This window comes from Centruroides vittatus, unplaced genomic scaffold (genome assembly GCF_030686945.1).
Source record: "Centruroides vittatus isolate TY-2023 unplaced genomic scaffold, ASM3068694v2 contig_1112, whole genome shotgun sequence".
In the NCBI taxonomy this organism is placed as follows: Eukaryota; Metazoa; Arthropoda; class Arachnida; order Scorpiones; family Buthidae; genus Centruroides; species Centruroides vittatus.
Window position 1 is genome coordinate 1,803,726 of NW_027120714.1, and position 24,560 is coordinate 1,828,285.

General features: G+C 31.7%; 1 protein-coding gene across 1 annotated transcript in view; it reads right to left on the minus strand.

The window, feature by feature from the left end:
- The window catches only part of LOC136976807 (ephrin type-A receptor 4-like), a 42,963-nt gene that overhangs the window by 14,560 nt on the left and 3,843 nt on the right, over positions 1 to 24,560 (minus strand). The window contains 1 exon segment of the mRNA XM_067272188.1: positions 1,847 to 1,926. Coding sequence (XP_067128289.1) covers positions 1,847 to 1,926 — 80 coding nt within the window.

Sequence of the window (24,560 nt, forward strand, 5' to 3'; positions counted from 1 at the left end):
ATTTTTACTTAAAACTTTTATATCCGAAATGTTCATTATCTACCGGTTCTTAATTATCCAAACTGTAGATCGCGACCCCCAAGCAATCCCCCTTATATACAGGTTTGGGGGAATCGCGAGCATCTGGTTGGGAAGTTACGTACTGATTTCTTTTTTATTGAATTATTTAATTGTACAGAGTACAAGTTACCTACTACAAGTTGAAAATTACGGTAGTTATGGCAATGGTAGTAGTGAAAAGCATTAGTAAGGCCTGCAGTAGTTGTAGTAGTAGTCAAGTGTTGAATTGTTTCTACAATTAAGCACTTGAATAAGTAGTATTTACAATAAAAGTACATGATGCACCTCACTATAAATATAGCAGTAAGTAGTAGTAGACAATAGTAGGCAGTAACGGACAGCAACAGGCAGTAGCATACAGTAGTAGGTAATAGTAAGTTATAGTAGGTAGTAGTAGGTTATAGTAGGTAGTAGTAGATTATAGTAGGCAGTAGTAGATTATAGTAGGCAGTAGTAGGTTATAGTAGGCAGTAGTAGATTATAGTAGGCAGTAGTAGGTTATAGTAGGCAGTAGTAGGTTATAGTAGGCAGTAGTAGGTAGTAGATAGTATTACAGTAGTAATAAGTTGTATTTACTATAAAAGAAGGCAATAAGGTTTACAAGTTGTAAATGTTTATTTATTTCAGTAGGCATTACCAGATACTTTTATAGTAAATACAACATATATTACTACTGACTCGCAGTGGGTAAAGTTACTTTCTATAGTTATACACTTGAACAACAGTATAAATACTAGATATACCTCAATATAAACACAAGTACTAACTTCAAATACTAAAACACGATACAAGTATAACTTACCGAATTAAATTGCAAATGTTTACTCTCTGTTTGTAACTTACTGCTGGGTATAACTTCGAATATAATTGATTGCAGTAAGTTGCAATAGGAGCGAGCTTAATGTAATTACAACTTATTGTAATAAATTGTACCGCATGCGAGCATGGTGTAACTATAACTTTATAGTAGTGTAAATTAATGTTAAGTTAAGCTAACTTGTACTAAATACAGTCAACCGAAAGTATAACTCAGTTATAGAAACTTTCGACAGACAGACAAACGTTTCCGATAATCAATCCAACACTTTCGAATGAAATTAACTCATTTAAATTGAATTTTATGTAAGGATTTTAATTGATTTCTATGAAAAAATAAGGTATCAACTTATAAGCTTTTACATCTAAACTTTGCCTTATCGATTAATCGATAAAGTAAACTTAACCATTTAATTCGAGTTCTAATTATAGTTTGCATAAATCCAAACTTAATCCCATTCCATAAGGAAAATTTAATGGAGAAAATGGATTAAGGCTTATAATCTTAATCCTCGGGATTAATAATAATCCTTTCTATTTAGATGAATTGGAAATAGGAATTATTCCGTACGTCCAATTGCATTTTATTGATTTTCATAAAATAATTTCGAATAATTGAATAATTAACAAAATTATATTCCTTTTTTAATTGAATAGTTAATTCCAATTAATGCTTTAATTGGAATTAATTACATTTTTTCCGTTTAATTAAGAAAGTTTTACAACTTTCTTCTTCAAACCCTTCTAACACTGATTTTTTATTTAATAATAGGCGGAAAATAAAATTTTTCTTAACCCCATTGACCACGAACTACAGGTTGAGAAGCTTTAATATAAAAGTATCCAATAAGGCCTAGTGTAAAAAGTAAGTTGGGAATGTATACCTATTGTAGTAGGCCTTACTGAATATTTTAAAGTAGATTTTTTAATGTATGCTACTACGGCAATAAATTTATTTTATTTAACTTACAGCTGGAGTTCTTGCCTGAGGTCCATATGGGTACTTAGTCCATCCTAAAGAGCTCTCTGTTGTCGTATCGAGAAGAACCACTGAAAGTATAACAGCCCTTGTTATTGGTTACGATAATAAGTACTTTTTTTTGTTAAAAAAAACGTAAACAATTTACATTATAATTGAATAATGACTTGTTAAAATTCTATAATTTTTTGTATGATTCGTCTTAGTAGTTTAAAATCGAATAATTTATGCTTTATATGTCGATATAAGGTATAGGTTAAATATAAAGGCATAAATTAATTAGATTAATTAAGGCATAGATTATTCGATTTGTATCTAATTACGTCGTTACCTATTTGCAGCACCTATTCGTGGATACCTATTTGCAGCACCTATTCGTAAATACCTATTTGCAGCACCTACTTGTGAATACCTATTTGCAGCACCTATTCGTGAATACCTATTTGCAGCACCTATTCGTGAATACCTATTTGCAGCACCTATTCGTGAATATCTATTTGCAGCACCTATTCGTAAATACCTATTTGCAGCACCTATTCGTGAATACCTATTTGCAGCACCTATTCGTGAATACCTATTTGCAGCGCCTATTTGTAAATACCTATTTTCAGCACCCATTTACAGTACCTATTCATACACCTATTTACATCTGAAAAGTTAAAATTTGCGCCCAATTTTCCTACATTTTAACACGCGTGCTGCCTAGACACAGAACAAAAGCCAAAATCTGCACCCAATATTTCGACAGACACGCTGCCTAGATACAGAACAAAAAAAAAACTGATATTTATGCCCGATTTTTTCACACTTTGATAGGCATGTTATCAAATTGACACCCAGTTTAACAGCTAATATTATTCTGTAACCAGTTACAGAGCGCTAAATTAAAACCCAATAAAAATTACTTTATAAAACAAACACAATGTAAAATATATAAATAAAAATATATATAGAAAATCAGTAAAAACGCTCCTACACTTTCTCCAAAATATAAAATAATAAAACCAATCGCTACACATAGACACGTCCTATCCGAGAGTTAAAGGAAGGGGACAAGTTTCAAATTTCTTATCGATATTTCTACATTAATTTCAAAAATAGTTCTGACACACACACACAAGAAAAAAAGAAGAAGAAGAAGTCTTCTAAAGGGGTCTTCAATTTTAAAAGCGGCTTTAATGTTTGTGCTTTCCTGGTCAGAAGCAGCTGCTGTGTACAGATCGTGCCCATTGTATCCAGACATCTGTCAGAATTTGGAGTTCCTCTTTAATGACCACCCCAGGAAACTCTTGCTTATATTTGCGCTTTCTTTTCATTTCAGCTTGCTGAAATGAAAGCATAGGAGAAGATATACCCCAGTATATCTTTATATATAGATATATATTTATAATTTCCTTTCCTGTTCGCGACCCAGACCGATCTAGTAAGCTGCTTACCGATTATTTATTCAACAGAATAATTTAATTTCCTGTGTTTTCTCGAGTATAGCGCGCATCTGTTTCCCCAAGCTATTAGAGACGTTGAAGTATTATTATTATTATTTTTTTTTATTTTTTTTATTTTTTTTTCGGCATCCCCTCCTCTCTTTTTTAAAGCCGAGGAAACATTCTAAACGACTAATTTAGTGTGTAATCAATAAAAAAGTATACATTTTGGAAATAAAAATAACGAATGGGATATCGAGTAATTCCAGCCATTCGCGTGTTTTGATCAAGTTGATATGCTAATTATGTTTAGTCTGATGAAGCGGGTTTTCTACTCATTAGGGTGCACGACAAATTGTTAAGGGGGTATCCTGCTACTGGGAGGAAAAACTTATACTAACAATGTTGCCTGATCTTATGCGCTGATAAGATAATACAATTGATTATATCCAATGGTCAAGGTTCTCTGTTATGGCAAAGTGTTTCTTGTAGGACAGCTTGTTATTCAATACAACTATACTGATTATTATCTAAGCTCCTTCACTGAGTTTCCTGAAGGATGCGCTTGATAGATTTATTTTACTGTTAAATTATTATTATTTTTTTATTGTTTATTTCTCACGTGTATCAAATACTTGCGTGCTTCCTTTCGTCCTGATCGATCTTGCTAAAATTTTCTTTCGTCTGTTGTGTGTTTTAGATCGAAGTTTGAGCCGAGTGATGATCGATGTATGGTCGGGAATAAGAATCGAAAGAGTTAATCGTTTTCGATCAGGCTCGATTTCGAGAAACGTGAGGATCGAAATATAAATCGTTAATTGAAATTTAATTCAATTAAAGAATCGAAAACGTTTTGATCAAATTTAATTCGATCAAAATAAGGATCAATCGAGTGAAGATCAGTCAGAATAAGGATTTAGAACGTAAATTCAAACTTGTTCGATTAAAGCAAAGATCAAACTTATTAAAATTCGATCAAGATAAAGATTAATAAAAGCAAAACAAAATCAACTTTTTAAAAAAAAAAATTAAACTTGTATAATTCAACGAAAGTAATGATTAAATCCTCACTTCTCTTTGATCATTGCTTCGATCAAAGAAGGTTGGTTTTTGATTTTGGCTTTGTTTGGTCCTTATTCGATTACAACTTACAAAAATCTCGATCGTAACTGATCGAATCGATTTATATTCTTCAATTTCACTCCGTTTAATGTTCAGATCATTAATTTTTAATCGAATCCACAATTTTTCTAACATTTTTGCATCCTTGAAGCGATTTCGCTATTAATCTTACAAAGATGTAACGTTTCAATTATTATACATTTTAAATGGATTGCCTTAACCTATATTTTTCCAACGAATTTAATTACTTGTCGACTGCAACGTAACGAAGAGAAAGAGGAAGGAATAAATTAAAAATATAGATTTATTCCAAATAGTGTGTCATTAGCTCGAAACATACCAATTTAGGAGTGTAATTGTTTATTCCTAATCAAAACAGAACAGAAGCTTCATTTACATGTTATATAGACGAAACGTTAGGAGTTTGTGATAAACAATCATTTATTTATTTGGCAATTATTCTATCGTGAATTATTTGATCGTTTCTGCTTTGAAACTGCAAATTTCGAGCTAAAACGCTCACGAAACCTGCGCAATTGCTTTTTTTTTATGGTTTCTACTCTGAAAATGCAAAATTTGAAGCTGAAAACACTCACAGAGCATGCAAAAATTGTCTTTTTTTGAACGTTTCTGCTTTTAGAATGCAAATTGGAAGCTAAAAACACGCATAAAACTTGCATAAATTGTTTTTTTTTTGCTGATTTTTACTCTGAAAATGCAAACTTGGAAGCTGAAAACTCTCACAGAGCCTGCAGAATTGTGTTTATTTGATCGATTCTTTTATACGGGAAAAAAACAATTTCTCTTAATTACTTAAAAAAACCAACCTGTTGTTTCGAAATTTGTACTTAATTTTTAAAAGTTTTTTTTTTCAACATTTTTTTAACTTCTAATCTTCTCTACTCCTAAATTCTCTCCCAATTTCTACCAGTTCCACAGCTCTAGTTCATTTTTAATTCAGTAAAAATAGCAGATTGAAGACAGATTTTTTTTTCTTTTCCTGTAAATTGCTAAACTTCGAGTAATGTTATTTATTAGTTTTTGAAGTTTACAAAAGATTTGTTTCGACGTAAATATATTTAAAAATCTGATTAAGTTCCAGTTAAGTCATGCGGAATTTCAATAGAATGCAAAGGATTCGTTTGGTTGTAGCAAGAGGAGGAGAAGTTCGAAAAAAAAAGAAAAAGAAGAAGGTGGGAGAGGCAATTAGTTCTTTTTCCAGTTTACTCAGTTTGACATAAAACGGTTCATCAGACTAACCGTGTCCTGTCCTATCCCATCGACAACACATTCTTCAATTGACTACAGGAGATTCTATCCTACTCCTATATAGTTCGAAGATTGGCCTCTTGTGGTGCTGTAATCTCAGACAGGCGTTGTCAGATAGAAGGTTTCAATTATGGTCCATCTAATTAATTTTGTCCTCCTCAAGTTTGTACTTGACAGACAATCGACTTAGTTAACTTGAACATTATAACAGTAGAAGGTTTTTCTCTCCGCTCGACACCCCTGGGGAACGAACTGAGCCCCTTAATAAACCTGTTTGACTTATGACCTTCGACCCACGGCAGACATTTCCGATTAGAACGAAACTTGGCAGCCACTCGGTAAAATTACAATGGTGGGGATGGGGGCAAAATTTATCGACTTTTATGGGTAAAAATTGTAAAATTTTCATGGATTTTCAATCGATAAATTAGTCGGATAAAATGTAAATAGGTGATTAGCTTATAAAGAAATCTATTTAAAGGGTAATTCCGAAGAGAATTAGGGGGCATTAATACAATTAGAATGATTGGATCATGTGTACCCACTTGAAGATGGGTACATACGATCCATCTTTAAGTGATTACAAAGAAATTTTTGAAGTCCGGCATCAAATTTAAAGGTAATTTTGAAGGGAATTAAGAGGTAATGGCGAGGACACGGCATAAAACAAATTAATGCAATAAGCAAACCACTCAGACAGTCGGATTCGGGAGTAATTTAGTAATTTTATAGATAAGGCAAGCACAAGATGAGAAGAGAATTAATAGGTAAATCAAACGAAGATTCACAGCAGTTTGCGAATTAATAGGTAAATCAATTGGTCAGACACGCAGTAGTTTACCCGTTATTATGTAAATCAAATAAAGGCACAAGCTATAGGTTTAGACGAGCGTATGTCAGTTTACAAATTAATAAACAAATAAGAACGGTTAAGCGAAACTAACGATCCATTTCTATCAAATCCTATTTGCTATAAATGAGAAGAATCAATTTAATTTTTTTATTCTCAAAGTAAAAAAGAAATTCCGGCAAAGAGTTGCGTAACTTTCCCGGCAAATAAGGTTACAATTGTGTGTTGCGCCATCTGTTACGAGACTTTTTTAAAAACGCTCTTTATATTATTGGGCAAAGGGCTAAATTTTATGGGTACAGACGAGTTTCATAAAAAAAAAATTATTAACGAGTAAAATCTTCGTTAAGTCCGACCCCGCTCGAGATACAGAATGCCAACCCTCTATCTCCGCACCCCGTCGACCTTTGACCACTAAAATTTAATAGGATCGATGTCCCTAAAACACGAACCACCATGCAAAATTTCAGAAATTTTCGACGAAAGACACAGGACTTATTAAAGTGAAAGTAGATGAAGAAAATCGTGCACCCCCAAAAAATACGGAAAAAATTCTTCATTTTTTATATTTCTCGACGTTTTAAGGACCCAAAAATGTAAAAAAAAAACCTGGGGAGGAGATTTTTTGACCCATAGCCATACTATTCATAACAGGGGGAAGTATGGTATGGGTTTTTTACTTTCCCCACTTTATACATAACACGGGGGGAAGAAGGAAAATAATATAAAAAAAACGTATAAATAAAGAAATTACAGGAGATATTCCGCGTAATAAAATCGCACTTGAGATCAAATATAATCTCGATGACAAATATTAACCCGGAGAATTCAATAACCTGATAATTGAGCCAGGGTTGACATATTGAAAAATCAACATGATAAATGCACACCTGTGCAGTTCACAAAGAGGTTAAGAGAGGGAAATGGGCAGAACTCGGATGGTTTTCGAGCGTAGGCCAAACGAAATTTTCTGATAGAAATGCATTTCGATCAATTTTACTAGCATTAAAAATACTTTATTTTTTAAATAATTTCCCTTCGGTTAACGTGCAAATCCCTCGAGAATAACTCCCGTTTTCGTATGCAAATGAGCGAAATAATTGAAACTTTATTCACTTATTTATATATATTAATAATATTTCTGTGTATATTTTAATAATAAAATGTCGTGTTTTTTCTTCTTCTTCTTCTTGGGGGAATGAAGAGAAGGACGTTAAATAAATTATTATTCTAGAAGTTGGATCGCCTTCTTTCAATATATTTAATTATTTAAGAGGTTGTCGACAAGGGTCAGCATCCAATCGCTGATTCTTTTCGTTAGAATTTTTAAATTTAATTGTTAAATAACGACGAGATTGCCTCACTAAAATTGCCTCCTTAATGTGAAGGCAATTTAGTGCCTCATTGCTGTGAAGGCAATTTAGTACCTCGTTTAAAAGCCATTACTGTAAAGGCAATTTAGTGCCTCACTTAAGCGACATTACTGTGAAAGCAATTTAGTGCCTCATTACTGTGAAGCCTCGCAATAATCTTGAGAGTCTTCACATTAATCTTGAGGCAGGTTAGTGAGGTACAGCCTACCTATTGAAGAGGAAAAAATTAATACAGAAGAATTTACTAAAGAAGAATCCTTATAGACTACAAACTATTCGCAGTAAATAGAGTTGGACGGGCCTGTTAGGCCTTAAACTGTAAACACAAAGTAGACCCTTCCTCCATCAAATACGCTCAAAAAACGTGAGGCCTTACGTGTAAATCCAGTCCTACCAGTAGGGGCCTCTATAAGTGTACGAAGGAGGAATGGAAAAACCTTCGTAATGTATACGGATACATATTTATAAAGATTTAGGGCCCGTACAGGGTTTATCCATTAGGGTAGCCACAGAAATGTTGCAGGGATCCTTAGAAGAAAAACCTGTAAATAACTATAAGAGAGCCTGTATTATACAGGGGGAAGCAGGCCTAAGGGGAATCCTCTATAGGCCTTTCCCATCTCAACAACTAACTGCAGGTGCACCTGCAATTTTCCACCAATCTAAAAATTTAATATGTCGGAAAATCCAAAAGAGAGAGAGGAGGGAGGGAAAGAAAGAAGTAAGAACGAGACAAAAATTAGAAAGTAAATAAATAAAAAGCCGAAACGTCAAGAAGATAGTTTTAAAGGAAAAAGTCGAAAGAATTTAAAAAAATTCAGCGAGCCTCCGAGGTATTATAAGAGCTTGGCTTCCATATAAACCGCATTTTCCGTCTGATTGCCATAACGGGCAAAACAGGCAGAGGTACGAGTTGGTGCAGGATGTCTGAAGTAATTTAATAGGCCAGCATTGGTACCGAAATAATTTCAGTTACGTACATCTAATGCAATAAAAGTGCAGATGGAAAAAAGTTGGGGGCACACCCACTGCAAGCAGGAAAGATTCCGAGTTAGACATCATCGAGACTAGAAAATAATGTCTTTCATTTGTATTCTCGCAAGACCAATAAATCATAGACATCTCTTTCTATGCGCCAAAGGGCGTGGTTTCCACTAACCTCATCTAAATACTGTTATTCTCTCCCTTCCACCGCTGCATTAGCCACTTTTACATTTTTCCTTGTTTGTTACCCTCTACGCCTGATCAACGTTTTAATTGTGTATATTTTACATTGGCTACCGTTTCGATTTATCCGTAATTTGTTTAAATAACAAAAATACATCTCAAATAGGATCGCGGGTTCGTATCTCTAAAGGTTCGAACCCGCGACTGTACACTCGGATTATTATTTTAAAAGGAGGTGTAATCAAAATGTGTATTTTAAGATTGGCTATTGTTTTGATTTATCTATAATTTATTTAAATATCAAAAAGACATCTCGATAATAATAATAATAACTCGTAAAGAGTCGCGGGTTCGGACCTTTACTGACTTAACCCGCGATCGTAGAAGGAGGGTTAATTTAAAGGTCAATTTTTGTATATTTTTAGATAGCTTCCGTTGTAATTTAGCCAAATTTTTATCTATAATCGCTTTAAATAATAAAGAGACATTTTGGTAATAACGCCGCTCCGCAAAGAGTCGCGGGTTCGGACCTTTAAAGGTCCGAACCCGCGACTCTTTAAAGTCGAATTATCGGTTTAAAGGAAATTTTGTAGCCCGAAAACAAAATTTGTATGCGATTTCCTCATATTTCTGTGGCACTAACAATTGCCTAGTCACAAAAGCGGTAACTCACCTACAAAAGTAGTTGCAGCGCGTAGGTGAGGCCTTCGTAACTATTTTTAAAAGGTACTAAACTAAAATAAAGATTAAACAGAAATTGTCTCTTTTTTTTTTGGATTAATCACATTAAAACCTTATCCGATAACGCGGGGGAAACGCCATTAAAAATGTCATAAAACCTAAAAATAATTAAATTTATGCAGCGTATTTTTCTCGTTTGCGCTTTATTTATTTTATTATTATTATTTCTTTCTTTTTTTTTTCGTCGCGAAATTCAGTTGTCGAATCTACGCTAATGATTCGCAGATAGGGCATTGGAAGCCTCTTATTGAAGACGTCAATCTGTTTTCCACTCGACAATAAAAGGACAATGTATCGATGATGAAAGTTGACAGACGGACAGAACGTTGAATTTTTTTCCAAATCGAATAATCAAAATTTAATTCTCTCTTTTTATATATATATATATATATATTTTTTTTTTTTCTTTACTTCACCTTCTATTCAATCCATCGCAAATTTCACGGGAATAATCAAAATTTGAATAAAGCTTTAAAAACGGATTTCCTTTTATTTTTATTTTAATACAAGCGCGAAAGAACTCTTAATCAACGACGTCCCCCTTTCTTTTTTATACTTGTCTACAATTTAATCAAGGAAATTTGTCAGTCGCACTTTATTCATTGTATTATTTCTGATAAACGTTTAAAAAGTTCGTCGCAGCAAGCCAAAAATTCGTTTACTAATCGGAATTTTTGAATTACGGCGGATTTTTCCTCCCAAATGGACCTCTTCCAGGAAACAACGGAACCTTGTTCTTCTTTTTTTTTCGCCTTCGCAAACTCGATAATTGCTCGACAAATACACTGTTAAAGATAAAGTATCGATAGTATTAATTGACTGATCACCGGATCAATACATCTTTCATCTTCCTCCATTATTTGTTTATCGTTAGAGAAGAAGCGGATGTTCCACGAATTTCTTCTTTTTTCCTACTTCGTCTTATCCTCCGGAGGAAACTGTATTTTTCGAGCGATTCTTCAAATATTGTCGAGTAACCCGGACTGTAGATGGAAGTTCGAAGTGTATTTCAAATATGGAAGGATTTCGAAGAACATCTACAGTCCCTCAGATCGATTCTTCTTGTCTATCAAACGTCCCATCGAAAGATATCGTAGAATCTTTTTGGAATCCACTTCTTCAACTTCTGACAACTCTGGCTAAATCGATCATATTCGTACGAACGAAATAAATAAATAAAGAGATTATTTTGCATGCCAATCTTCTAGTTATCTCGCAAGAATTAAATTACACAACTCCGATTTTTCTAGGTCTTAATATTGCCTGGATGATTGGCTTTGATAGCACGCTTGACCATGATGATACGGTGGAAAGGAAAAAAAAAAAATGCATGAAGTTCTTTCGATGATTAAGTAGTCACAATTGGTTACAGAAACGATGACCGTCCACATGACGTGACTCTGCTACATTCAGCAATGATTGATGGACAGAGTTTGAACGTCGATGGCGGACATCCGGGTTCTTCCATCATTGTATCCCATGCAAATTAGCCGATGTGATAGAAATATGGGCATTTGGCTCCGTACCAAAAAATAAACCTGGCACAAATTTAGCGCACCTGTTTAATATGGATACTACGCCGTACCTCCGTGGCATTCGATTGCATAAATGGACCCACGGCGAGTCATTTTCTTTTTTTTTTTTCTTTGGTGCTGCGAGTAACTTTCTGTTACCGAAGCGGCGTCGGAGTTTCCATTAAAGAGAAGGGAAGTGTTGCCGTGTTTTCTGTTTAGACGGGGATGTTCTTTTACCGGCAACGAGTTGCCATGTTGTGACTGCTCCGGTCACGTGACGGCAGCACGCCGCCCCGCCGTAATGAGTTGGCCAGCTGAGGTCAGCCACATTCGTGAGGGCATCGGCGAAATTCAAACAAATAGAATGGGGGTTGATTTCCCTTGTGTTTCCCCGAGGTTGTTAGACCCCTACCGTTGCCATGGTAACTAGGTACGATGGGATTCGCCTGGCTAACAGCGAATTGTGGTCGGCCTGCATACAGTTGATCTTTAATCTTTGCCCGTCTCTGCTCTTATTGATTGTGGCTTCTCTTCGGTTCTTAGTTTGTCTTAACCGGGATCAACGCCAAGATGAGATATGTCAGTTATAATATTCTCCACTTTACATTTTGTAGCACAACCGGCAAAGAAACTCCAGATAAGAATAACCTGGAAGAACTCAGTCGGAATCCATTTTTAAGATTAAACTTTATCAGATCCTCGAGTAATCGACAGAAAACGAAGAAGTTTCCATCAGATATAACATCTGAAAAATGAAAGCTACCGGCATATTTTTAAGCTATTATATTTCCCGTGTTATCTGATATACTTTAATATAATAAGTCTCCTTTTAAATATTCATAATTCCTTTTTATAAATATATTTTTAAAGTAGTAGTGAGGTCAACTGAAGAATTCACTTGGATGTCGATCACTGAACAATCTTTACTGACCTATCCTCCGTTGGATCAATATATAGGGATACCATCCGGTGCTTGGATGGAAGGATTACTAGTCTCGGAAGAGATTTAACCTGATGTGTTTAGATACATGCCTGGTAATGCAGGCAGACAGAATCCTTTCGCTTTATGTGAAACTTCACATATATCTATTTCTTATAAAATAAAAGTCGGAAACTGCTGCAACTACAAAAACTTATTCTTTATAGAAAAACTGCTTTCCTTTATATACAATTGTCGACTTATTCTACCATCCATTATATAAACATGCAACCCTCATTATAAACTCATTGTTAAAGCTAATTTTAAATGAATTAAGCCTTACTTCTACATCTTTATTTTTCAAGGATGTTATCTACAATACTCATTTTACATTCTGGCATAGCGTAATTAGGCATACTTTGAAGTAATTAATCTAAAGTAGATGGGCATAACGTGGCATAAGTAAACTAATGCAAGTACGAGGAGGTATTCGAGGCATAATTTTCATAATAAAGGAAAAAGCCCGAAGAGAGCTTTCAAAATCATTTTTTACATATTATTGCTATCATTTTTCTATACGATTCTAAAGAATTTCATAATCAATAACTTCTGTTCGATTTCTCTTCCAAAAATTCTTATATTTTATCGATTTAAAAATAAATAAATAAATAAATAAATTTATATATATATATACACATTAAAATTTATGAACGTTTAAATACATAAATCATTAATAACTATATTAATTAACATTTCCGTCATTTATAATTAACGATAAATTATGCTAATTCCAAGTGGAAATATTGATCATTGAATTTAGTAATATCATGCCTTATTATCTATTTGATAAACTTATCTAGGAGATTTGTTACTAGTCCTGCCATTGGTTATGCAAGTTTTCCATTAATCTACAAATAAAATCGAACCTCAGGTAGCTCAAGTCATTCGTGTCATGCTCAACAGCATCTTATAGGTGGAAGGTGAGAAAAAGTTTAAGTTTAGATGGAATATTTATTTTACAAACTTTCTATCGTTTATTTTAACAGGTAAACTATTTAATATTGGAAAAATCTCATAAAGTTGTTTTATGTAAACGCTCAATTTTCTAAACAACGATTATCTTTGTCTATATTTGCAGCATCTCATTCAGTACTTCGACCTGCTTTTTTTTTCTTCAAATCTGTCAAATTCCCTCGAGGCTTTGACAATAATTGACGGTCGATCATCGAGTTGACTTTTTTGCAACTTTTTTTTTTATTTCCTTTCTTACTTTGCTAAGATTGGTGAAACAAAATTTGATTTCCCATCGCAACCGATTTTTTTCTCCTATTGGCAAAATATTGCCAAATAGCAGTTAAGAGTAAAATAACAACATTAAAAATAAAGGGGGAATTTACTTTGTTTTTTCTTATCTTAATTCATTGATTCGAAATCTAATTTAATCCTGTGAATATGCTAAAGAGAATGGATCTACTGTGTGAGCCTACTTCACGTGTAAGCTGTACGAATCCATCCAGGAACGATCTGCCAAAGAGGTACTTTCTATAAGGAAACTAGTCCCTATTTAGGTGTTAGGGACGTGAAGAAAAGCAGGAAAATTCCACGTGCCCAGCTCGTTGGTCAGGCGCAAACCCGAGTGTACAGGCCTGTTTATCATTAGGGCCTTCAGAGATCTCAGCTACGAATGCTTCTATAAATGGAGAAATGCGTAATATAGGGAAATAATGATCCAGCAAAGTGTCTTACAGTTCATATACGTAAATCTATTACGATTAACAGCCGAAATTTTAAGTCATTGTAGCTCGTCCGAGTCAAGATCTTGGATCTCTAGAGGAATATATTTTTATGGATCCAAGCCCACAATCTACGTTGTTAGAGTTCATACATAGCACTCTCTGTACGATATAAAACGAGAATATGTTCGATACGTACGAAGAGTGCCAAGCATATTCATTAACTAATTATACCTAGAAAGCATTGGGTGGATATCCTTACTCATAAACAGCGATTTTATGGGTGGTGCTAGAATTACGGGCACATATATGTCTAGATTACAATCGCTTGTAGTTTCATCGAGCGAACTGTAAAATATCAGCGTAACACCAACCAGTGCCCGACCGTTATCATAAAAGTTGACAGTTAACGTTAAAAAATAGGAAAAAAAATCAATTTGATATAGCTCAGAGTCGACAGTTTAATCGATGTTTAAACTACTTTTTGGTGATTTTAATTCTCGACTTTGTATACATAAGTAGAAAACTAAGTAAAAGTTGCTAAGTACCGGATGATAAATGGAGATTTGCTGTCCATCTCCCTCTTAGAAGTTACACGTCTTCCATTTCTGCAGTTGATGTGGCAAATGTAGCGAGTAAATCGAAATGCTTTCTTCCTCTGGGCATCTTATAACTTACCCAAAAACAAATCGATTATTAATTAAAGTTTTAAAACTCCTTCTATCGCTTAATTAAATATTTATCGACTATCGCAACTTCCATATTTTCCATCTTAACGCATTACGAATTGCCAAAAATAATTACATTTTACTAACCGATTCGAAAAAAATTCCCTCTCTTCTTTTACGAATTACTTATCTACTCCTATTAATAATAATTTAATATGGAATGAACCGTTCTTTCTGTACGACTGAATAACTTTTATACAACTGCTAGGGTTATAATAATTACTATAGAACTTTTGTTTCTACGTTTCTATAAACAGTGTTTTCAATAGGACTGCATCTCTGTACTCTTCTACAATACACTGTACCTACACTACACTACTACATTTCCTACAGAACGTACAAGAGCTTCTTTTCACGTGTCTGAATAGCTTCTTTGAGACTCTATTCTTTCTATGAGTGAAAATAATTAATTTAAGACTATGTTATCCTTTCTATAGCATAATAATCACTATAACAATATTTTCTATAAAAGTGCGTAGTCCTTCCATAGAATGTACTGTACAAGAGTTTGTATAGCCTCTTTGGAACTGCACTATTCTTTCTATAAGACTGGAAGTAACTAACTTATTTAGCTCCTTCGGGACTGATAATGTTTCTGTAGAAAAGAAAATAGCTTTAGGATTGACTGTGTTTTCTATAAGACTGAAAATATCGTTAACTATATTATTTTTCATCAGGCTGCCCAGTGACTTTTATAAGAATACAATGTATTACAATACAATGCAGTAGAGTTTTCAATAATGCAGAAAAGTATTCCTTTACAGAAAAGTGCTGCAGAAAAATATTCTTTTACAGAAATACTTTCGTGCAGTACTTTCCTATACCCATTTATCTCTTTTAGTATTTCAAATCTTTATAATTCAGCTCAATATAAGCCAATACATTTGTTCTTTTCGAGCTTTCACGACAAATACTGAAATACAAATTCTATTTTTTGTAATATTTAGGTTATTAAAAACAATTCTTCGTTGTCTGGCCTTGCACTTATTTAAACTAAAATTTAAATAGGTGAATGGTCGACTAGTTAACAAAATTCGATAAGTTAGAAACGACTCCACTCCAAATAAAATATTAATTTTTCAATTTATGCCATAATTTTATTGATCAATCACTAAGTTCATAAAAATATAACAAAATATTGGAATTTTTATGGCCACGAACGTTTAAAGTTATAATTTCTAAATGTCATTAAACTTTTCAATGCTTTTCTTTCATTTCTTTTATGACTTTTATCGTTGGATATAGGCTATAAGTGCTTACAAATCGATGAATTTTAATAAAATATTGATAAAAATTAATTAAAATTTCTATGTTTAAAAAAAACGTATGAAGTAAATAATAAATTATGAAATAAAAATCGATTTTTATTGATTTAATTATCATTTTTTATGCTGCTTTTATGATGAAATGTAATAGCCCCATAGCAAAGTTATAACAAAATTGGTAATTTCATTTAAAAATTGCACTGATAACTAGAAAAAAATGGGCAATTTTAGCATTATTAAATGTAATTTTATTTTTAAAAAATGAAGTATTTTGTTTGAAAATTTATGTATTAATTTATATTGGTAAAATTTATGGAAAAGTTCACATTTGAGCTTAGCTTTGAAAAAATTTACTTGTAATTAATATTTTTTCTATGCGTATTTTATTTATAAATCAGAATTAACCAGAAAACTAATCATTTTAAGGGTTAATGTTACCTTAGGTAGCCAAGATGGCGGCTCGTCTCTAATTCCAGCAAGGAAACAGTAGGACGCACGTTCTAACCTAACCTAACCTATTCTAATAATCTGGTTGCTAATAATTATGGTAATTTATTAGAATAGGTTAGGTTAGGTTAGAACGTGCGTCCTACTGTTTCCTTGCTGGAATTAGAGACGAGCCGCCATCTTGGCTACCTAAGGTAACATTAACCATTTTGAGCCCAAAACATAACTTCACACATAAAATAACACACTATTAAGCATACTACAAATACACTATGTGCCTAAAGAGTATAGAATGATGCTTACATAACTTTCTACAACAATGCATATGTGGCATACATGCTGTCTTGTGTATACACCAAATGTACACATGCACATGTGTTATAGTATAAAGTCTGATAAAGTATGAAGCTCTACAGTATTTACACAATAAAGAATATTGCCTCTATATCACATGAAGCTCTATTATAACATGCTGCTTACATAGCATGAACCTGTTTCATGGTATGATCCCTGCATTCGTATATTGCTACCAGCATGCACTCATATATATTCATGCATCGTATAAAATTCTATTACGGCACACAGATTATATGTATGCATGACTGTTAAAATTAATTATTGTATGCATAAATTAATATAAAGATTTAATAATAAGGCATATTAACACTAAAAAAACCGCTTAACCTATAGATTTTTAAATTCTCCTTTTTTAATTTTGTTAATTTATTACAGATTTAAATTTAATTAAATCTTAGAGAAATCTAATTCGAAAACAATAGATTACTCGCGAGATTCGAAAACTTTGAAAATATTTATGTTTCGAGAGTTCAGAACTTGACAAAATCAATAAATAAAAGGGCAACTCATGCTAACATCAAGACAATTTTAATAACACAGTAACAAACTATTGAACTGCAAAGTTCATCTAATACAAGAAAACTTCAAATTTTACAAATTAAAATTATTCATAACCAGTTAAATCCACTAAACTACCACTTAAATATGTTTCTATTTTATTTTATTTAAAAATGCATTTCTAAATACATAATACCACAAACTCTAGAGTATAATTCAATAGAATTTATGTATATGCATTGCGCATTTTATTCCATACATTTAAATGGGCTTAAATCACTTTAATAAGCTCTATCCTTTCCTACTAAAATTTTTAAAGCATAAATTTGGGCGTAATTTAATTAATTTGTCGTATAGTTAAAGTACGATATACAGATATACCATACAGATTATATTGCTATAAAAGAAGGCAAATATATGTATAAATATTAATTCTAAATTACGTAATTTTAAAAAATTCTTCATTAAATATGTACAATTCTAAGAAATCAAGAGAATAAATTATAATTAATAATGCCTTTTAATCATGTAAGAAAGTATACGATAAGTAAGATAAGGTTGCAATTAAATCAGCCACGGGGTGGAAAATAAATAGGAGCGAAGCACACGATGATTTGTGTAAAGAAACGATGTCAAAGAAAGCCAATCGTTGGAGATTTGGGGCAAAGAAATTGTTGACCCTTGTCTTCTACAAAAAGGCTTGTTCCTGCAGCAGATCGACATTTTCCCAACAGCACCAGCTCATGTTTTGTACCTGCAGTTAATGTCGTGACAACAATCATCTTTGGTCACGCACCATAAGATCTGTTCCCGTCCCTACAGTGCATGTCAACTTATCATTCCTTGAATACCTGAACCTTTAATGAGCTCAATAGATTTACCTTTTAAAAATATATATTATAGACAGATTTTTTTCTTTTATTCTAAACTCCTTTACGCTTTAAACATTCAAATTTAAGGATTTTTAATAGGGGTAGGAGCAGAAGAATACGAAGCACGTTCGGAAATTTTTTTAATTTTTTTTTTTTTTTAATGCCAAACCTAATAATAGGTCGTAGCCAAATTACACACTAATATTTTGATAGTTTTTTCCTGCATATAAATGCAAATTTTACGTAATGATTTTTTGCGAAATTATTCCATATCTAACGCAGCAAGTAAACTAATGAGCTGTAGCTGTTCATCATTAATATTTAATAGCCATACACGTCGATGATTATTTAAGAGTAGAAGGCATTTAAAATTATGTTGATGATACGATTGTCTGAATTAAATGAAGCCCCCCTCCCATTTTCCTGGCTTTACTAATTTTATTAAAAGAATTTCATGTGGATAATATTCTAGATGCGTTAATCTTCTCAATTGCTAGAAGATTGTTTTGTTCCAGAAACAGATAGATCTCCAGTATCCTAATCCTTGTAAAGAAACATTTTATCTTCAGCAGAGCGTGGCATATTGACTTTCGTAATCATATCACCAAATTTTTATAGACCCTATACAGTTAAAAAAAATATATATATCTACAAATACGTGTTTCGGAACTAAAATATAAGTTTAAAAGATCAAAAATATTGTTTTTAAGGTGTATTTTCTACCTAAAAAAATATTTTAAATCGATTTTTTAGATGTAAAAAACTAAAAGAACTTAATAAAATTCGTACGAACATCGGCGGTTCTCTGCGAAATACACAAGATAAAACCGTTAGAATATTTTTAAAAACTGTTATGAAACTAATTAATTTCAATATTTTTTAACGTATTTTTTTAAATAATCAATTTATTTTTCGAAAATTCGAAACAAACGGAATTAAATAAAGAGGAAAAAATAGCGGTATTTACTTCGCTTCAATTCACTTATCTGACGTTGTAATTAATAAATAAAAGAGAATAACCGTAAAAAATGTATTAAAAAAAATAGTTAAAAAATTCATCTTAAATTTAATAATATTATTGACGTAAAATACTTCAAACTATTCTAAAAATTCGCCATATTTTACTTTGATATATGCAAAGATCAATTGCGAATCAATAATCCAGATAGATTGCTGTTCCTGCAATGAAGTCAATTATGAAATAAAAAAAAAAGAAGAAGAAGAGTGGAGTTATTTTTCGAAGTTAATATGAAGAAGAGAATGAGTGGCATTCCTTTCTGATATTTACTTAATTAGTTAATATACTATTCTTTCAAAAATGCAATTAACAGATAATGAAAGTACTTTGCCTCTAAAAAAACACACTCCCAGATAAATTATGTGCAGTATTGTTATCAATTTATCATTAACATAAACTCATATTTCTAAGGAGGAAAAAAAAATAATAATAATAATAAAACCGGGAGAATTATTAATTTAAAAAAATAATCTCAGTTTATGAAGATTTCTTTTATAAAATTACAGAATTTTGTGTATTTCTGTAGCTAAACTCTAGCAAATTAGAATGGTTTCATCAGCTAATTTGTTTGGATTTTAATGAAATTTTTTGCTCCGTTCTTGTATGTATGTGTTTTTTTTTTATCCGAAATTTATATCTATATAGAAAAATCTATATTTATAAGCTGGAGTATGTACATGGTATGCTCTGTGACTTTGTCCAGATGCCCGATGCAATATAAGTAAGATGCTCTTGATCCATCATCCACATCACTCACCCAATCCCATTTTTGTACCATTTTCTTATGTTAGGTTATTTTATGGATACTTAAAAGTCTATTTTAGTGAAATATTGATTGATAAATTTTTTCTGATGATAAATAACTCCATTTTTTTCTTTTTTTAAACTTTTTTTTTCTAAATTTACTCTACAGAAAACAAATCTACATCGCCCCATTCCAGCGCTTTTCAACGTAAAAAATATTAAAAAAAATCAGTAAAAATTTAAACTGCAATTTAAAAAAATGCAATTTTGTGTAAAGTAATTACTCATATTTTTTATATATAGGCCCTATATATAAATATTTTTTAATAATTTTTAGAAAATTGTTAAATTTTTTAAGAACATTTCAATTTTTCTCCATTTTGCCAAGTGAATTAATATTTACGATTGTTTATAAAAATAAAATACTTTAATAAAAATTTCATAAAATGTAATTTTGGACTTTTATCTAATTCTTTTTTTATTAGCTTCCTGCATAAAATGACTCTCAACGCTATAAATTTACTTGAATATACTCTTTATTTAACTTTTATTTTATTAAAAATTTATGCCACTGAATAAGACTTTTTAACTCGAATATTTTTATTAAATTTTTTAATAAAAAATATTCCACATAAAAATGGCTTAAAACATAAGTTTTGAATTAATTTATTTTCAGGAAAAATTATAAAAAAATCTGTAATGTTTTTTTTGTTCCGAATTAACTAGAATTGCGGGTAATTACAGTTAAATTTTTTAATAAGGAAACTTATTTGAGGCCTTTATTAATGATTACGGCCTATATGATGGCCTTATTAAATTAGTCTTTACTAAAACACATTTAGTAACCTGTAAAGTCTAATAAAATTTTTAAGGTCCTTAACTAAGAAATAGAATGATCTAAGTAAAACTACTATATCAAACTCAAGGTAGACTCATTATAAGACTAAGAAGAGTAATTTAAGGTCTGTATGATTTATATTAGTCCTTAGTAAGTCCTTCTTCCTTAACTAAGAAGTGAAAACACCTGTAGTAGAGATACGAGATCAAACTCAAAATATAGTATAAGAGAAGCCGGGAAGAACCGAACCCCTATATTTTTTTGGCAAGTGGGTGGTACAAACAAGCGGAAACTGCAGCGCATGTCTGCACTGTCGAGGTCACTGTGAATTGGCAACAAGCTGAAACACAGTTCATCCCTTTTACCAGCAAGATATTGTGAGTTTACTGATACTTATTCTACAATAAGTCAAAGAAGGTAAGTGTTACGCACACTGCTATTTATTTAATTTCACTTCAAACTGTAGTTTCGTGTAGTCATATTGTAATTATTTAGTTTATAACATAGACTAACAACATTCAAACTTAACCTCTGAATCCGGGGCAGGATCAATGCTAGGAACTGCCTCAAATGGGTCCGTAATTCATATGATGGAGTGGACAGTGACGACGAATATGCCCATTTTCATTTATGAATTTTTCTGTTAATTAAAAAATAAATTTTCTAATTAAACGTCTATATCCATCCTTTACTATTTTACAAGGTTATAAGCGTTGCATACAGGGAAACCGGGGCAAGACGGAACACTTACGGTTGTGTTCCGTTCTGCCCCATTTCCCCTACTATTTTCATGGTTAATAAAGCTAATTTAAATTCTGTATAACTTAAATTGTCCTTATTAACGCTTTAATAAGTCTACATTAATAATAAAGTAAGCGATTAAAGATTTTAACAGAGCTAAACTAAAAGAGGATGTAGTAACTTCGTCTTAACACTGTCAAATTATAGCTAATTTTTAAGAAAATATATTACCAAAAATAAAAATTAAAGATACTTTTATATGCCTAGACCTTAATAAGTCCTTAGTAAGCTGTAAAATCTAAAATTTAATTTTTTTAACACGCTAAACTGAGAAGAGAGGTGATAGCAACTATAGCACAGATACTAGATCAAAATCAATGTAAACCTATATATTTTTTTAGAAAATAAATTCAATTGAAGATCTATAGAGTGCACCGAAGCTTATTTTGATTAAAAAAAAGAAAGCTATCACTAGCTATCTGGAAGAGTCAGTGCCATGATCTATAGGAGCTACTGCATTGATGTGACATTCTCAACAATACACGTGAGCTGTTACAAAAACTATTGTTTACAACAGTGATTGATAATGTTTGTTTGATCAGTTAAGCAAAACCTTTTTCACCTTTCTAAACCGGCACAAAAATATACAAAATAAACAGTACTATTTCATCAATAATGTATAAGTCTGTATTTGTTTAATGCTTCGAATAAATTGATCCGATTAGATTCGCCTCCATATTTTACAAACACGATTTTTCTTCTTCCCTCTTTGTTTTAAGCTTTACTTCCTTTTTTTCTGCGGTCAAATTTCAGATTTTTTTGGCTATATTTTTATTTAAATTGTATTTAGAAAAAAATAACCCCAAGATTTAAGAGAAAAATCTGCATATTGGATTTTGGTTGGGCTGCAACACGTTCAATTCCAAAATTCTGCCGTATATACGACCTCAGATAAAACAATACCTACTAACTGTATATTGATATAGAAACCTATACATGCTAGATCCAGGAAAATCGAACTGTAAACCAAATAAAATGTCTCCCTTTTTCCTTATTTTATAACTGCATGTGGGCATTACAAATAGTCTATTGGGTATTGCAATGATGCTGCGTATCATTAAATCGATATCTATAAATTGTTAGACGTTAAAAAATAGAAAAAAAAAACTTTGTAGTATTTTATATTTAGATACAATTTAGCGATTTATTGACTATAAATCACGGCATAAAAAAAAATAAATAGATATCGCGGAACATCTTGATCTCGTCTCCTACTATCAATTTTCCTCCTCCTCTTCCTCCTCGTCCTTAATAGTTGTGCATTTATGATTATGTTCTCTTTATCAAGAATACTTTTTTTCCAAAGTATTTTCAACACCGATTACAGAAAATCCTTAAGAAATGAGTAAGAATTTTCAGATATCAGCAGCGATGGTCAAAGTTTTAGTAGAGAGGAGCCACCGAAATGGATAAGCAACGTTGCCGTTTATTGCACAATACAGTGGATACTAATGGACCATATCCACATCAAGGCAAGCATCCTGAAACTCTTATAGTCAGTTTACATTAGTTTTCCACGATCTTTAGAACCCCAAAAATTCGGATTAACGTCCATAATAAAGAAGTTGCATCACTGCTTCTTACAGCAACCGAATTTTAATCAGCTTCTCCTCCGCATCTTCTTTTATTAATTCCAAAATTTGAACAGGATCCTTTTATTGCTTAATTATGCAAATTTTTTAGAATAAAAATAAGGTTAACATGTTTCTTTTTTTAATATTATTATTATTATTATTATTATTACTATTTTGTACCACTTTCTTACATGAGATTGATTTAATATCGTCGATATAGCTTCTTTAATTTAATGTCGTAATAAATAACAAGATTCTTTTAGAATTTATATTATATATTCATCTCTAAATTTGTTTTTTTAAAGAGTTATTAAGGGAATTTTTAAGCGGTTTTTTTTATAGAATTTCGAGTCTAGCTGTGGCACTTCAGTTTGCACACGCATCCTATTTAATTAATAAAATTCCGCTACATTTAAATATATATTTTGTGTATTTTAAATAAATAGAATTTAATTAATTTTTTTCACTGAAATATGCTGAAATTATCCTTACATTTGTCTTTATAAGTTAGAGATATTAAAAAATCCTCCAAAACGCTCAAAAATTCTAGTTGTAACACCTAAAAATCCTTTTAAAAAAATCTCCTTTAGCACCCTCAAAATACTCAAAAACGCTCAAAAAATCTACTTTTAACACCAAAAAATCCCGAAAAATGCTCAAAAATCCACTTTTAACATTAAAAAATCTCAGAAAAATCGAATTCAGAATCAAAAATAGCAATTTTTTTTTAGCTTACATTGAGCTCAGATTGAGTTTCAAACAACATTTATTTTTTTAGATTCTTAGTATCAATGAGGTTAAAATAAGAAGTAATTTATAAATTCCAGCATTAAAGTTAATTTCTAACTCATTAAATATGCACAGAGACTTATAAATTTGACATTTTTACTAAAAAAAAAAAAAAATTTACCCGAAATCTACTTTCAAAGTTCATCCAGAACTTACTTTATTTTTATAAAAGAGATTAACAGTTTAAATATTTTACAACTACTTAAATATTGATAAAGGTATGAGGGATCTATTATATATTTTATACCCACTTAATACTGTAGTAGCATAATAGATTTTCAGTAAAATATTTCAAATAAAACTTAATTATTTAAAAAAAAACCAAGCTTGTCCTTCTAAACAGGTTCATCTTCGAGACTCAATTATTAAAAAGTGGATCTTCTTTCAAGCGATTTAAATACATTTTTTTGATATATTTTTTTCAATATTAATCCCACTTATAAATTATTTTATGCAGTAGCGGCGATACGGGTGCAGCCTCCTATGCTATGGTAATAATAATGTATCCACCGGTTAATTTTATATTTTTCGCATAGAATTTAAATTACCTTTACAAATAGGGTAGTGTCGTATCAGGTGAATTTTATTACTATAGTAGTATGAGGGGACGAGGCAGAATTATGCATGCAAAAGCTCCCTCACACACACAAACACACACGCTG